The sequence below is a fragment of the Melitaea cinxia genome, chromosome 15 (assembly GCF_905220565.1).
Source record: "Melitaea cinxia chromosome 15, ilMelCinx1.1, whole genome shotgun sequence".
NCBI classification, from domain to species: Eukaryota; Metazoa; Arthropoda; class Insecta; order Lepidoptera; family Nymphalidae; genus Melitaea; species Melitaea cinxia.
Genome location: NC_059408.1, coordinates 10,608,477 through 10,627,315, shown reverse-complemented (window position 1 = coordinate 10,627,315; position 18,839 = coordinate 10,608,477). Strand labels below are relative to the sequence as shown.

The following is an 18,839-nucleotide window of genomic DNA, read 5'->3' as shown; positions in this document are numbered from 1 at the left end:
GAACACCTCGGCATATTTAAAATTAAATTTTTTTAGTCAAAAGTATTATGTTAACCGTTAAACGTTTTTATTGAAAAACCTAAGCTTTATCGCATAGACTTCTATGACCTAAGACATATTTATTACATCTGTAATCATATAATAAACTTTTATAATAATACTCTATTTTATTTTTCTCGCTGAATAACTTATTCATTACATGAATAGTGGATGATTTTCATAGTTACAAAGAAATATATACTTATCAAATTAATAGAAATATGTGATCAATTAAATTCCAATCTCGAGTAAATAAATATTATAATTTAGAGTTTCTTGAACATTTTTAACCAAGGAAAGTGAAGCATTGGGCTAAAGGCTAGTACGTCCTTTAGGTGTATATAATCTAACTCGACAAATATTAAGTCTTCACCACGAAAATGTAAGCTTACATTAGAACACTCAAATAGCAAATGTATTGCGTAAGTGGGAACCATTTATTCTTAAGCTTCTAAGAATGACAAAGAAACGCTTTCTTGTGAGTAAAATTAGTCACGAATCTAACAGGAAAATATTTTGAGTGTTTTTGAGTGATTTGATTTCATAGATCTTTTCTCGTTAGAAATATTTATAAATGTACGAGTAATTTTATTTTAAAAACTTACATCTGTCCGTTACCATTGCAAATGAACGTTGCCCAATTATTTTTACATAGAAACAATTTCTACCAATACGTATTTCTTAGTATTCAATAATTATAGAAAAAAACTTACTTATAAGGTAATGTAAATCGATATTAGTAAATATTGTTCCTTGATATGATATATAAGCAAGTAAATTGAAGGTATGTTTTCTTTGAATTTTCTTGCTTATTGGTAGTTATATATTTAAATTAGAAATACTTTGTTAAATATGATAAAATAACATATTAATATTATATCGACGTGGACATCTGAAACAATTCAATGTAGCCATTCAAAATGTATTTAAAAAAAGTATATGAAATTATACGCGTACATATATTTCAGCAATTAATATTTATTTATATAGATTATGAATGACTACATTAAAAAAACTGTTAGTAACGATTATATAATATAAAAACAGGGTTTCGATAATAATATAAAATTTGTCACATTCTACGGGCGACATAAAATATGATTATAACCACATAAATAAATAAAATGGTTGATAAACTACATTTCACACATAAATTCTATTAAGCCATGATTAATGAGTCGTGGCAGATATATTTACAGATACTACACATATGTATTTCTGTTTGTGTAATTTATTAAAACATTTTGTTGTAAAGTTCTGTGATTATGTCAATTTAAACAGGTGTTTCGTATATTTGTGTTACTTTATTGTCAATTTTATTATTAAAATTATGTCATAATTTGTAACAAATATTTGAACTTTTAAAAATGTAAATCAACCTTTTTGTTTAAGTAACTAATGTCGTAATACGGCCATTATATTGATAACAATAAATATTACATGGCTACTAATACTCATTCATTAAGTTATGAATAACAGGTGTAGAAGAAACTTAACGATTTTATAAAGAAAAAAATTGTGTTTTATTTTTGTTTTTATATTTTTTTTTTAATTTTTTTTTTTTTTTTTTTTTTTTAAATATATCTGCCCATTCTCGTACCAAAAAGAGTTGCTGTGGGTAATTTATTATTAATTAACCGTTTCGAAACACGAAAAATATTTCATCATTGCTTCTGCATTATGAAGTAACCAAGTAAAAAAGTCTCGAAAACAACTTAAAAGAAGCGAAATAAAAATAGTACACAGGGCTGAAAGAAGATAAATGTGTAGAACAGACCAGGGACGGAAAACAAATAAATAAATACATTAAGTTCATTAAGCATGCAAAAGCAGTATGCTACACATCTTTAGAATGCATTTTAGTTTTCTTTCATCTCTGTCACACGCTTAACGTATGAAAGAGATAAATAGAACCATTCCCTCAAAAACACACAAACAGCAAAATACAAGGAAAAAACGAATGCAGCCGCAATGGTTAATGTTAGTTAGAAAGCCGACGATCTCATGTTAATGACACGCTCACAAAACATCTGGTATTATCAAAGTTAATCCCAAGCCACAACAAAACTTTATTTAATTGCCGAGATTGCTAACATTTTGCAAGACAAAAAAAACAACAACGACAAAAACTAGTCGATAATTTTTATCTGATAAATATAAATTTCCAAGAAAATTTATACATCGAAAATATATGATGGATGCGGATTACATAGGCTGGCTTGATAATTAAATCGATTAACGAGACTACTGTTGTTTCTACTGTTCCCGTTAATATTTCTCAAAACTTCATTTGTATCAAGCAAGTTTTTTGGGAAGTCAGTGATCTTTGCAAAATTTTAGCAATCCAGCACGAGTCGGAAATCGAACCTGGGTTCATGGCGTAATAGAACTCCCCCCACTCGTCCATCCACACTTCGGCGACGCGAGCCGCATTGTGGAGCACCACGTTCTGAACGCCTCCAGGGAAAGAGTAGGGCGACTTGTCGCGAAACACGTGACCCACGTGCGAGCACGGCACGATCTCCAACCTCCCGCCGCACTGCCACACCTTTACCCCGATTTTTATTACTTTTACCCTAATTTTCTTTCTTTCCTTTGTCTTCAATTGTCTTTCAATCCACTTAAACGCCTTTTTTGGGATTATTTAATAATTTTGAAAAAACTTTCGGCAAATTATTTAACTATTATTCTTGAAAAGGGTTAATTTTGGCCAAATATAAAGAGCAAAATGGATTAACAATCTTACCATATTTGCCCCAACATCCTTACCCCAAACATAAGTTACTTTTACTGCTTCACTTGACACCTATTTACATATAAATAGTTTTTAAAAAAGAAATTTTGCGCTATTTATATGCCTTGTAATATTGACAAAGACGACATTTTTCGACTAAGTCCCAATTTCTTATTTCTCATTATTGAAGTAGGTTCATTTTTTGCCAATTGTTCCAGATGGAAAGACAATTTTTATCATATTTTCCCCAAAAATCTATTCTAATTGTTTTGATATTAAAAGTCTGTAAAATAGATAGATGTCTCCACACGAAAAATGACTCTAAATCACTAATATAACGAGAACACTTGGACTTAAGCTATTTTAGATTTAAGTAATACGATACCCGAAAACTCATTTCCAAATTTTCGCCTCCCCAAATATCCATCCCTTCATCGTAGGAACCGATCTTATAGAAATAGTCCTTATCAATGGCGAACAATCCGCCCGCCATTGTCGGGGTACGTAATGGCGCTGTTCTGTCGCCGCCTCGACGGGCCATCTCTCGTTCCGGAACTCTGTACCTGGTAGAACAAATATAGGAAGCTTTATATATTTGTATTATTGTAAGTATTGAAGACTTAATAATAGGAAATATCAATCTGTTGATAGAAGTTCGTGATTATTTGGTACCTAATGGAATTAAAAAATCACTCGTTATGGAATTTATATTAATAAAAGTATCTATATTATCTATAATGTCTGTGTTTCCCGAAAGCTATGACCTGGGGATCTTTAAGTCGCGAGTGAATAGGTTACTTCTGGGTAAGCGTGCTCCATCTTAGACCGCATTTTCACTTATCATCAAGTGAAATAGCGGTCAAACGCCAGCCTATCTATGTATAAAAAAATATATATAATAAAAACATTACCTCCCTTGCATTTTGCTGGTACTATAATCATGTATATATTCACACGTTTTCTGTTATAATAAAATAAAATAAGTATGATTTTAATAATTGACGATTGAACATTAAAATACTAACGACAATGATTAAATATATCAGCAGAATAGCATGATTGCTTAAGTGACCTATAAGACCATTAGTATGGTGATAATAATATTTGACAAATTTAAAATCTGAGCTGGCACTTGTAATAAAATATTTCTTCCGTCAAATTAAACCATAAAATTAATTTGGTGTCAAACGGCAAAAGAAACCGTTTTAAAAAAATTAGCATATTTCGGAAGAAATTGTAAAACATGCATATATACTTCTTCTGAAGGTGGAATAGCAGAAGTGACTTTTGCTGGGCATTCTGACATTTACATGCTGATATTACAGTGACAACGCTTATCAGAAAAAGTAATTATCGTATTTTCAAAGCCACGCATAAGAAATTTAATGTGGTAGATGATTATTTTCTTTTCAAAACATTATTAGGCGCTACGCACGCATACATACCCATTTATTGTTCATAGTTTTCGTGAAATGATTCGGTTATTTTAGTCATAAAATGACATAAACAGGACATTCCCTATGTTGACGTGTGACTTGTTTTCTTGGTATCTAATGGAACTTCGATTCATTACATTGACCACGAGTGATCATTATTTTTTACAAATCAATAAAAGGTGAGTACTTTAATAGAGCAATAACCCATTAGTAATTGTTCAGGCTATTATATCCGTAATTTTTGATATATACTAAAAAACATTCCCGATATTTCGGTAGAGTGTTTACCGGGCGCATAATCATCGGATAGTATCGCTATCGATTACTGCAATGATTATATCCATTATAAGCAAACGAATCCTTTTTATAACAGACCTGTGATAACATTGACACAAGAAAGTTTAGGTTGTACTTTTTATAATTCTTTCTTTACAAACACAGACAATCTTTAGGTATGTGTAGGTAGGTTTCTTCAGATAGGTATGTTTATCACTGAGGAAGGGAATAGCAGGAAAAATCCTGCACAAAAATATGAGCAGCCCGACTGGAAAAGTACCTCAACCTTACAAAAGATCACAGCCAAATAAAACTGCTCGCAAAAGTAGTTTCCTGTGTGTTGTGTTCCTGTAGTGAGTAATGTGGCCAAAGCTCTTTGGTAGAGTCGGCATCTAAAGCCTTTGCGAAGAAAAGTATTGTGGAGATTGGTCATCAATACAAATTAAGTTGTTTTTACATTATCATAGTAGGTACTTTTTTAAAATCCAATAATGATTATTTGTTAAAACTATTAGGCGACGGTACGTTTTGATTCTGATAACGTTTGTAAAATTTAATTACCAATGATTAATTATCATATAATTACAACATTAATAATTAAATATGATTTTAAGATTATGTTGTATCAATAAATACGAACATGAATATTTTATCTGCGTGCATGTTAACATTACATTGTTTATCAAACTCACAAATGAAAAACACTTCGTGTGACTGAAGTAAAAGTATTATAAGTAGGTATAATTAAAACACATTAGCCAGTATTTCAATACCTATACAATTATTAAACAATACTGCGTAGCTACAAACCATAGATAAAAATTTAAACCAAAACATACCTATACATTTCAATTCGCTTTAAAATGCTTTATGCAGATTCTGTTGAGAAGGGATGGCAAAAAAATTCAAAACTACACATACTAACTTTTTTTAAACTCACAATTTTTTAATTTCTAAATTCAATTAAATGTCATATTTAAAAAGAAACGCTACGAAGCCCACGCATCTTTATCGTGTAGCTATATAATCTCATAACATCTACTTTCACTGTCAATTCAAGTTATCAAAAGCTTTCATTTTAATCGAACAGTAAAATCGTTAACAATTGCACTAAAGTGAACTGTTGCTTTTGAATCAATTTTTATTAACATTTTTTAATGTAACGGAGGTTTTATTATTTTTAGCTTTACAAAATGCTAGAATTCTATATATCTATTCTCTAAAATTTATTAGAAGTCATTCTAAGGACTAATACAATTATCGCTCTGTTACGCACAAAATGTCTTTACCATGACGTACTTATTTGTAAAATTTCTTAAATAAGATATACAAGCGTTGTAAACTTTCTATCTTTCTATAGTCATCATTTTAAATATTACAATGACAGTGTACACAAGTAGGCATGATGTAAGTTATCGACAATATTGATTTCGATTATTGAATGCTTATTGGACATTATTAAGTACGGCTTGCTTTTACTCTCGCACATTAGAACAACTGTTTATAAAGAGAACGTTCAAGTAAAAAAAAAACAATTTTTAAGAATTGAAACATAATGCATTTAAAAAGTCTGATGTTTGATTTATTATGTTTAGAGTAAAATAAGAAGCAAGCATCCAACTTAGTAAAAATCATTGAAGATAATAAGCATAGTTTTTTTTAACCCCCGAAGCAACAAGATGGGTGTTATAAGTTTAACGTATCTGTGTATCTGTTTATCTGTCTGTGGTGTCGTAGCTCCCAAATGGATAAACCGACTTTCGTTTCGTTTTTTTTTTTTTTTGTGTCATAGATAATTTTCCCCGGAGTGTTCTTAGCCATGTTTCATGAAAATCAGTTCAGCCGTTTGATGTTAATCAGCTCTTTTCTAGTTGATTAGGGGATCTCACTAACGTCCTTATGTCCGATCGATTCGAAATTTGGTACCGTGTTACTTCAATGATATTAAAAGTATGTGGTAATGTAACCATGACCTGGTCAGTTTGTTAATATTTAGAGTTTATTTTTTGTGTCAGCGGGTTTTTAAAATTTTTATTTTTACTTTTATTTCTTAAATACATGTACATAGAAGCGATCTAGAATCTTCAATACTAACCCCTGTCGAAGCTATGTTAATGATTGCATCTAAATATTGGGCAAATATAACACTTAGGTGTACGCTTAAGAAGTACTAGTCTTCACTATTTTGACTTCAGCCTACAGAAATATAAGGGCTCTAATAAATTTTGTGAACTTCAGTCAATACTTCCCTTTACAGCCTCATAACTCTATTATAATACCTAAAACTAAATAGAGAGTCTCTGTGGTTATTGGTTTATAACAAAAACGCAATTGAACAGAGTTGAAACTATAACATTAATTTTCAACTGTGGGTATTATTATTATTTGACCCACTAATGGCACTAATAATATATATCTTTGTCTTTAATCAATAATACCTATTATTATAAATAGCGTTCAAGACCGATGGCACACTTTGTTCTGAGAGGAGCGCTAAAAATGAAAGTCACATTGAAGTCATGTTTTCTCATACGCTTTAGAGACATGTCGTACACCGATATGTATAGTAGGTACATATTAACTAAAATAAAATTAGCCACTATCCCATTTAATTTTTCCACATACGTCCATATCTTATATTTGTTAATTGATACCTATCTATTGTTAACCATATTTCGATTTCTTTAAATTTTATCATTAACTTAAAACGATTCTCCGAATTGATGTTTGTTGTTACAAGTTACGGATAACAGATAACGGTATCATCGTTGTGTTTATTTTTTAAACAACTTCAAAAAAAGGCGGAGGGTCTCTATTTCTGTATTTTTTTTATGTATTAGGACTAGGTAGACCGATTTCGACGATTTCGACGATTTTTTATTAAATCAAAAGGTGTTGCGTGTTATCTGATCCTATTTAAATTTAATTGAGATCTGACTGGTACTTTTTGAGCTATTACTAATAATTTATTATTATTATTATTATATTACGTATTCAATTGACGACTTTTTTCGTCGATTTACGTTTCATTATCAATATTCATTATAACTCATAGCTTTTTACTGGGTGGACCGATTTCGATAATTCTTTTTTTAACTGAAAGCTAAAGTCCCATTTAAATTTGATCGAGATCTCCACTAGTACTTTTTGAGTGACCTCTAATAATGCGCAATAACTTGACTACTTTTTCGTCTACCTACGTTGTATTACTGGTCCATGTAATTGAAGTTGTTTTTTTTTTCTTGTTTGCAAGCTAACACAATTATTAAATAGAATTAATTGGAAACGAAATATTTTTTAAAGCAGAAAATGTACTAAGATTTCAAAATTTTATTTCTACATCACTAAAAAAAGTTTATTATAAATTAATAAAACCACTTATATGAAAAATTTGTATAGGCAGATTAAGAATCTTGTTTTTTAGTAAGGGTAAATAAAAAGGACAGAAAATTACATTGATACACACTATCGTGGTGCAATTATATCTTTATAGGTCTAGGGTGTGTTGTATTTGTAAACGTTATGTTGGGTAGTCTAAAAAGCTGACCTGGCCAGTGAAAAAACACCCTCTGCGCAAAGATATTAGTGTGGTGACGGAATTGAATTACATTTAGAGACAAACGTAACAGCTTTGTATATTTTTAATGTAACTAAATAAATAGATAATTATCGAAGTACAACGTAACTGAATAAACAGTCACAGCATAGCAATTAAAAATTGCACGTCTAATAAGCAATGATAAAAGAAGTAATTTAATAGTTCTTCAAGATAAATAATAATTATAATTAAAATGTGAGCAATATTGCGAAGCTAGATTGAGAACCATCAAGTTTCTTTTAGATCGATTGCAAAGTTAATGAAATTTAGTTACCATTTTTTATTAAATATTGATAGAAGAACATGACTTTATTAATTTTTCTCAACAATATTCTCTTAAATGTTTCCTATCCTGAAGTCATAATATTGATAACATTAAGAATTTGATTGCTCTACATTTTTATAGGTACTTTGACTATTTTAGCCCTTACCAAATTAATCCCTGGCAATCAAAGGACCTTGTCAAACTGTCAATTTGTATTGATAATAGGATAATACACATTATCAATCTTTTGCTTATTATAATCCGCTCCTTAAAACGTGTTCGTATCTGATTATTATCTTTGTTTTCATAGAATTGGTATTACGTTTGTCGCTAATCTTTAATCGCGATAATGTAATAGTTTCATACGATACGATTTGTGATCATCACTTGACTTATGTATTTGTAATCACTTCATTTATACGTACATAATTTATATTACCAGCAAAGTTTATAATTCAGACATTTTATATAATGCCTGGAATTTTATAATATTTAACTTAGAAATTCTATATTTTACGCCTAGCTTTTCTATTTGCCGATATGGGCAGAAAACACATTGCAAATATATGATTTTCAAATTTTTATCACTTTTTTTTTTCTTTTTAAACAATGCACTACCTAGGAAAGTGTTGAAGTTATCATAAACGTAGTTCATATGCTTTAGTCATTATTTAGATTATAAAACGGAAGTGAGACGAAGAGCAATATTCAGCTTGTCCATCCTAATAGATTTAACGTTTAACCACATGGTGCAGTTGGCAGTGGCTTTGCTTTCAACTCCAAGTGTTGTTGAAAATGACTAACGTATTAAATTTCATAGTTACAATTTTTTTTACTGTAACTGAGGCAGAGCTACGCTCTATATGTTATAAAATAGCGATAGGATAATTAGAAGTAGAATACGAAATCATAATATCATATTAGTAATAATGAATTTAGTTGATGCAATAACCGACACCTTATAATATACAAAAATGAATGTTTGTCTGTATGTCCTTTGTAAAATCGTAAACTATGCATTTGATCATGTCATGATCTTCAGCAAAGTGTTGTGCATGAGCCCACAAAGGTTTCTGAGTTAGTACGACCAAAAGAAAATTTAAAAAAAAAACGCAGAAACGCGCGCAAGGTACAACTAGTTTATTTATATAAAATTAAGCCGTCGCAATCACACCGTCCTTTCAACGTACACAGCTTTCAATTTTTCATACTTTACAAAAATTTGTATGCACTGAGATGGGGCAAACTGTGTCACCTGTGTCTTGGCATATGCTTACTTTAACAACTTACTGACCGAAAGAAAATGAATGACAAAGACAAATTTTCTTTTTTGATTGTTATAAAATAAATTGAGTCAGTCTTTAGATGTTGTTTGAATCCTGTAAAATAAACTTCTATGGATGGTATTCTTCTATGGATCTTCTATGGTATGGATAATAACCTAATAAGCGGTAGCTAATAAGCTACCCCTCACCTAACTGTTAGATGTAATAAATCCATGGATAAAATTTCAATTATATGATAGAAACTAAGGATTTCATTATGAAATTTATTCTTCTATAGGAGTAATTTTGATGACGCATTAAATAAAAATTAATTAACAGTAGTTACAGTAAGGGCCATTGCGCCGGAGGCCACGGTTTCTATCCTTGCTTACGACCGATTAGTACGAGCCAAATAGCTTTCGGGAACCCCAAAACAGGGGTAAATTCTACTGGAGCAGATGAGTATATGGTGTTTATTTATTTTACATTATTTATTTCGTACTATTATACGCTTTCATAAAAGAGACCTCGGTCAAGACACCTAAAAGAAGTTGGTGTCCATAGTACAAAGAGAATTCATAGTAGGTACAATGAGTCTTTACATTTTTAAATGACATCAAAAAAGGAGGAGGTACTCGATTTATCGGATTTTTTATTTATTTATGCATGTTAGTTATCTCGTAAATTTTTAAGAGGTGTACCAATTTTGATGATTATTTTTGAATGTAATGCTAGTACCTACTCGCCATTAGGTCCCATTTGGATAAAATCCGGCGATTAATTATTGAGTTATCTCAACTAATGCATATTTAATTGACTATTTACCGACTATACAATTATTATTCTCTTGGTTTCTATGAAATTATTAAAATCATTTTTTTTATATAACAACTTTAAAAGGCAAATTCGGTATAGAAATTTGTAGTATTAATACGAGTTTCAGGTCATTCCTGTATTATTTAATAAATGCGTTTATAGTGAAAAGCAAATAACTGGAAAGCAGAAAGTTCAAACGGCTCTGGCTAGTAAAAAACTCCGCGGGCGCAAATTATTATTATTCTATACATTTTCGGTTATATTTAAAACAACCTCAACAATAATAACTATTCATGTGTGCTTTATTATTTATATATAATATTTTTACTAGTACCATAAATATATACTTAATAATACATCTAACTAATAAAATCCGTTGAATAATGTAAATAATAGTTTCCCCATGCCAGTTAGAACTGGATCAAACCAGATCGGTTTACGTTTATGGTGCTCTACTCAATGAGAAACTTTCTGGGTACCTAAGTAAGTATTTAAACACCATAAATTGAGAAAATAGCGTAAAAAAATTGGACTTGTTTGGACTTAATATAATGTGGTATTATAATATTAAGAGGTATAATGATATATTTTACAACAGAAATCGCACATTTACCGCTATATAAAACAAATCTTCAACTCTATAACATACTTTTACATTATTTATCCCATCGGTAACATCAAGTACTGCATTTTTAACTGTTTTATACAAATTTTTAAAAGCTAAAAATAAAACTACAGTGTACGTAATTGAAACTTAATTACTATATTTAAAATGTAAAAGACATTAAAAATAAATAAAATTTAATTATTTTAAGAGTTGACATAATACATACTTAGATCACAACGAAATATATTGGATTGAAATAAAGCCGTTTTCAGTCTTTTACGTGAATTTTTTTTAAAGGATATCTTCAGAGTAGCAAAGATCATCATATCGTACGATGACGAGTCCTAGAAGTGGAACATTTACTAAACTGATATTACTGACTAAAAATTATCCTTAAATAAGCCTAATTTTTTTGAAATAAAATCAACGTTACGTACACTATCTTTATAATACCAAATGAGAAAAAAGAACATTACACGAAGATAAAAATTCAAATGCGAACCTTTTTCGATCAATCCGGATAATTTAACAATCAGAATGCAGAAAAATGAGCAGAACATCACGATATGGTATATCCATCAGAGTGTAACGAAAAAGCAAATTAAGCTATATTTTATAAGCCAAGGCAAAATATTGATTTAGAAAATTATATGCTTATTTTAGTTTATCTTATATTGAAGCTCAAGATTACGAAATAGTAAACCTATGCAAAAACATAATATTTTTAAATATACACATACCTATATTACCTTATTATTTATTTATTTATATTTTTTTTTTATAGTTCTATATATTATCATTAAAAAAAAATATTAATACAATACGAATACAATAGCGAACAGAGATCAAACAAACCGATAACGTATTATCAAAAATCACTTCGAATCACTTCATATATAAGTGTAATCTGATAAATTTTAACAAAATCGGTGTTCCGCATTTAAGTATGAGTGATAACGACGTGTCCAATACTATTAAGTCAACTTACATTATGGTTTATACGAGTATATAGAACGGGATTTATACCATGTTAGTTGTTGGTACTCTTACTTTGCCCCATACGTCGATATATTGTGCCCAGTAAATAAGTACAAATTAAACGCATATGTACAATGTTCACAACTATCTCTAGAAATAATTTATCAAGAGAAAGATATTTAGTCTAGTCCAAAAGATACATAATTACCATTTTACTAAAAACCAACTTTTTTATGAGAATAAGGCACATAACCTTTAAAACACCTTTAAACGAGTAATTCTTGTATATATATGTGTGTATATAATTCGAATCTCGGTAACGACACCAACGATTTTCGTGAAATTTAGTATGCAGGGTGTTTCTGGGGCGATAAATCGATCTAGTTCCGAGTTTTCAGGCAATGATTTTTCATTGCCTGAAAACTCGGAACTGCCACAATATCATTTGAATACGAAGGTAAACTTCGCCGCTACCAACAAGGTTATAATAGCTCAGGTGGGAAATCGGGCGCTCCCGAAACCGGAAAATGTCCGGTATTTTTTATTTTATTTAAATAACCAGTCATATTTTTTATCATTATGACAGTAAGATCGAAAAATATTATTTCATCAGTATGTAATTCGTATTTAAATATAATTTCCAAAAAAAAACACGAACCACGAAAAAAATAAAATAAAATACCAAGCAACGCTCGGTCATCCAGGTACTTTTACTATTATAAAAGTACATTACTCAACCCAAAGAAAGGACAGAAATCAAGCTATGACTCGAAAGTACCTACTAAATTTACCAAAATTATTAATATTATCAAATGGTAATAAAAGTGAGACTAAGCCCGATATCGTAGTATATTTATAAAATAGCTTTAAATTTTCTGTTGTACTTGAACCACGTGAAGGCAGCACGAGAACAATGGAAAGCCGTAGTTATGTAAGCAGTAAGTAAGCAAAACAATCTCGCGTTACAATCGCGACCTAGCCTTGGCTGAATTAAGTACTATTTAATTATGGCTTCTATGTTACAACTTTACTAAAACTTTCGCTGTATACAGATGAAGCCCGTAGTAGGTTAGTTTAGTTGTAAGTTAATAAGGGGTTGAAACCAAAGAGGTAAACTTTAGTTTTGCCAAAATAAATTCTGAACTTTTAACTTTCATACATTTTTTTTTTCGTATAAGTAGTGGCGGCACAATATATATATTTGTACTTCAAAATTTAAGTACAAAATTCCGTCACATCATTCCTTATACTCGTTCCCTAAAAATACATTATATATATATATAAACGAATATTTGTCTGTATGTCCTTTATAGAATCATAAACTATGCGTTTGATCATGTCATAATCTTCAGAAAAGTTTTGTGTATGAGCCCACAAGGTTTCTGAGTTGGTACGACCACAATAAAAAAGCGTAGCAACGCGCTCACCTAGTAACCCATAAATATAATTTTAATCGAATATTACGTACAACTCAAATTCAAAAGTTTTGTCATACATACATATTAATTGAAAGCCCTAATAAAACAAGATTAGAAACATACCATTATGAAGTCTGCTTTTCAAAATTTCTAACAGCCTCATTATGCATTTCGTTGAAACGCTACTTTAATTATGCAAATTACGATTACTAGTCAAAACAATTAGAGCTTTGTACTCACCATCTAAAGTTCAGTTTCCAGTTGAAGCCTCCCCATGTCATGTCTGACGCCTGAATGTACTCGAAGGTGGTGTCCGATATGACGTCTATGATGGGGCACACCACCGTTGTTCTGTCTTTCACTATTCGTGCTAGTAATGGTTCCAACCAGCCCTCTGGTAACAAAAATTTATTATTTAATTCATGGAAATTTCAATATTTATCAAAACTGGTATTTTAGATCTGGCCATAACAGTATTTAATAAATTTAAGCATATATTTCAATTAAAAAATTTAGCAAGAATACTAGCAAAAGTTAAATCGGAATTTCTATCTCTATGACAAAAAAAAATGAAATTCTATTACCAGCAGAGGTTATGAATTATAGAGTTTTTTGAACATTTTTTAATCGTATATTGGTTGGTACCTTCAGGCTGGTTTGTTTCAAATTCATAAACAAGGAGTATTGAAACTGTATACATATTATGTATAGTATTAATTACTTCCCGGACTCGATTTGAATCCGCACGTATAAACAAAAACTTATTATTTTTACTTCTTTTTTTTAACATTAATCTTTTCAGCTAGAATTTTACATATTTTCAGATAGTATGCAAATAATTTATCTTTGTCAAAACGTTTATAAATTAAAATTATTGTAATTTAAGGAATTTTAAATATTATTTATAATATTTTTAATTTAATCAATTTCAAAGATCTAAGATTATATCGCAAACGTACATTTTTAACAGTGATATTTATTATGTTATACATCAAAATTAGCTCAAACAATATATTTTAATTTTTTTTGTGTACTTTGACGTTTAAATTTTTATGTTACAGATAATAAACAATCATATTTAAAAGCAGATATTTATATTTAGAACAACAAAATAGGTAAATATTTTAATAACTAATAATAAATCACTTATAAAAATATTATCCAAACATTACATAAAAACGCCATTAAAGATGGTATCATATTCTAAGTATATTTAATAAATTAGGTAAGCACTTAAAAATTATAATTACGTACGAGCCTAAAGATAAAATAAACTTGAATATTTCATTATGCTTTGTCTTAATTGTATGATAATGACGCTTATTCTTAGTGAATATATGTATGTATTTGTGTTGTAGGTATTATAGAATAGAATAGAGCAAATAATGCTTAATGCATTACGTTACTACATTGCAACTTCGAAGACTAACGTATCCGAGAATTTGTCCAGAAAAATAATTTGTTTATAAGGTTTTTTTCTCATTTTATGACAGCTTTAGTCTTCTTTCTATCCATTCAGCGGCTTTTACGGCTTTACAGCATTTTTTTACCACTTCGATCTAATTTTGATGACGAATAAAATTAAAGTTTTAATGTTGAGTTTGTTTGGTTCAACACGCTAATCTCTGGAAATACTGGGTCGAATCGAAAAAATATTTTAGTTATGGATAGTATTTTCAAAGAAGATTTGATAAAGCATTATTGAAAAATATTTCAAAAGCTAGACTTGGCGGTAGAATTGCAGGCACGAACGATGAAATTATTCTCCGGGTGTAGATAGTATATAATAACTTCCTTTACTTACCTAATGTTTTTTCTTATGCATAGAAAGCGACGTTACGAAGACCATTATCATATCATATTCCATTATGAGGAAAACTTTTTCTTGTTTATATTAATTCATTATTCTTCCTACACTATACGATAAATATACGTACGAGTACATATGTTACTGACGATATAGTACTATATAATACATATTAACTCTAGATAAAATTAAAATGTATTTAAACATCTGATATGGAGAAAGTTTTTGTCCAGCAGTCAGACGTTACAGCAGGCTAAATAAAGCACCAATCAAAAATTTATACCATTTCAAGACATATGTTTAATCTATTTTTTTTCAGTTAATTATAACAATAAAATTATGTTACTTATTAACATTACAATATTACAAAACTCGTCGTATGTGACTTCCAGTTTTTGTATAGAATCAATTCAAAGAGGTCGAATTAGCAAAACTTCGTGACTTATAAGATGTTTTTAATACACATAAATTAGCCTGCGTTCGGTTCAAATGTAATGTCCGATTTGTGCTACACGACAACACAATATGGATAGGAATTTCTTTTGTAAGTAATTTATGCAAAGTATTACTCACCATAGAAATGACGTATTCGATCATTGTAATTTTTGGTTACTGTGTTAACAGCTAACCATTTAATATCGCGATACCTAATACTCTATGTACGGTATTTGCTTAAATTAAATAGTCAAGTATAAGTACTATATATGTGACTATTTCAAAGATGCATGGAACCATAGACGGTTAAACTCGTAACAATAGGGAACGGCATAAAATTTTTAAAGGCCACTTTAGGTCTGAAGGTCAAACTTATCGAAATAGATACAATCTTCGATTTCCATTAACTTATATTTCGATATACATTGTTAGGTAATTATATACATGCGGCAAGTACGCAAGACTTCAGCCTAATACAGTCCACTGCTGGACATAGGACTCCAAAAGTTCGCACCAAAAATGGCGTGAACTCATGTGTTTTACTCATAGTCACGACGCTGGGCAGGCGGGTTGGTGACAGCAGGGCTGGCTTTGTCGCACTGAAGACACTGCTGCCCGTCTTCGGTCTGTGTATTTCAAAGCCAGCAGTCGGACGGTTATCCCGCCATCGATCGGCTTTTTAAGTTCCAAGATGGTAGTGGAACTGCGTTATTCCTCAGTCACCTCTTACGACACTCACGGCGAGAGAGGGGGTGGCTATATTCTTACTGCCGTGCGGCAAGTTATAATATTTATAATTTATACAATACATTCACAATGCCCCAATACGAAAACGTTATAAGTCATCCTTGACGTGATTTGCACCCAACAACCACGCTCGGATAAGTCCGGAAAGAGTTACCATCCGGAACAGATTTAAGAATCTTAAGAAGCACGATTTACTATTCCTAATTTTTTTTATACCAATAGGTTAGTAAAGAAGCGTACGATCCGCCTGCTGGTAAACGTGTATGGTAGCTTACTATCCTCAACCCCCCACCCTTCCCAGAAGCTCTGATTACCTTACTTATACCGTGGGAATACAACTCTTGATAGCAGTATTATTTGGCTGTGAATTTCTGTAAGGTTGATGTATTTCCCCAATCAAGATGCTCCAAAGCATTGAACAAGTTTTTTTCTTTTTGTGCTTCCTCAACAAAACATTTTTACAAGAATTTAGACTAAAATTAATAATAATAATTAGACTAGTCTAAGCCCGTTAGCGCAATTTCCAGTAAACCTACTCTCTGCTCCAAGCGTTGTGGATTCGAGTCTGTGAGTAGTATAGTAATATATACTATATACGTATTATTTATATGAAGACATCCATAGAAAATATGTACCTATATCAGTTGACAGTTGCCTATACATAAGCATTAAGTTACCTATCTTAGGGACAGGGGACTGCGTTTGCATGTTAAAGATGAAAAATGTGTTTAGGTAGGACACAGCAGGAATTTTTCTGCTCAAAATATGGAGCAGCCCGTCTGAGGTAGTACCTAGACCTTACAGAAGATCACAGCTAAATAATACTACTTTCAAGCACTGTTGTGTTCCTGTTGGTGAGTAAGGTGACCAGAGCTCCTAGGGGTGATTGGGGGTAGGGTCAGTAAGCAACGCGCATGCGATGATTCTGGTGTTGCAAGCGTCTATAAGCTATGGTAATCGCTTACCATCAGATGAGCCGTACGCATATTTGCCGACCGTTTATGAGAAAAAAATATAACTTATATATTCAAAACTTACCGGTACATTCACAGTGTGCATCCAAGAACGTGATAACATCACCCTTGACGTGTTTGGCCCCCAGAAGGCGCGCTCGGATGAGGCCAGAGCGGTTTTCCGTTCGGAAGAGGTGAGTGGGGACTGGGAGAGTCTTTATGTAGTCTTCGAGTTTCTTCCCTAGGTGTTCTGATGGGGAAATTTACTTATGCATTAAATATACATGTCGATATGTTTGGAAAAATCGAAATGCCTTCGAAAAGATCAAGTTCTTTACTTTAAATAAAACCTTTTTTTAAGACTATAAACGTAAAAATAAACGTAAAATGCTAAGTATTATAAGACTTATATATTATAAATATTTATTTAAATATCTATATATGTATCATTTATAAGTATGTTTATCGAAAAAAAAAATATTTAGCTATACCAGTCGGCTGTTTACCTATAACACAATCATTAAGTTGCTTACATTAGGAACAGACGACCGTGTGTGTATTGTGTAGATAAAAAAAATGTAGATAAAAAAACTTATGTCAATGAATACATCACAAACTTATAACTTACAGAAAGTATACAAATTCAGTTACTATTAGTGTTAATCCTTAGACGAAATATAATTTAAAATACAAATATAAGTACCTACTCGTATATATAAAACAAAAAAAAATACCTTTTTCGCTAGCATCATCGACGAGTATTATCTCTTTCAACAGAGGGCGCGGCGAACGATTGATGGTGCTCCAAATTGTTCGAATGAGGGTAGTCCATGCTTCGTTGTGAAAAACGATGACTACACTAGTCGTAGGTAGTAGCTCTGGATATTGCTTTTCTTTACACCTAACAGAAATAAACAAACTTAATATTATAAATATGTCCGTCTTTTCCTAAAGTTGGCAACTGTATTTCAGATGTAGCATCCGACAGTAAATAATATTTTTTGTGATTGATTATATAAAAAAATACATATAAAATACAAAATAAATGCAATTATTTCAGATTCTACAATTTTATTTAAATACTTCGTCGTTCAAAGTGACAATTATTAATAATTCAAAGCAAAGTTAGAGAATAGTAATTTATATGCGTAATGATAGTATTATTAGGCGTTTCCAGAGAAACGATAAAATATTTCACAAATTTTACGAAAAGTTTTCAACCTAAGTGAAAATCTAAGGTCGTTGTATTTTTACCACAAGATAATTATTTCCAATTATTTTCGAATGACTAAAAACGTACAACATGGTTAATCAAGTTTCCACTCATGCATTGCATTTGATTTGATATTTTGTATAGCGGAACTGAAAATGAAAACAATGCTATTCCTAGCTTCGTTTACGTTTCATGAATGGTGGAGTTCGATTGTTTTGAGCAAATATAATGAACATCTTTTGTTATCTGTAA

The 18,839-nt window shown here is 30.7% G+C and overlaps 1 protein-coding gene across 1 annotated transcript in view; it reads right to left on the bottom strand.

Annotated features, from left to right (window-relative positions):
• LOC123660533 (polypeptide N-acetylgalactosaminyltransferase 5) overlaps positions 1-18,839 on the bottom strand; it is a 33,894-nt gene that overhangs the window by 9,818 nt on the left and 5,237 nt on the right. Inside the window, exons 5-9 of the mRNA XM_045595590.1 lie at positions 18,109-18,275; positions 17,460-17,624; positions 13,673-13,826; positions 3,159-3,336; positions 2,407-2,587 (exon numbers count right to left, since the gene is read on the bottom strand). Coding sequence (XP_045451546.1) covers positions 2,407-2,587; positions 3,159-3,336; positions 13,673-13,826; positions 17,460-17,624; positions 18,109-18,275 — 845 coding nt within the window. The remainder of the gene's footprint in view (positions 1-2,406; positions 2,588-3,158; positions 3,337-13,672; positions 13,827-17,459; positions 17,625-18,108; positions 18,276-18,839) is intronic.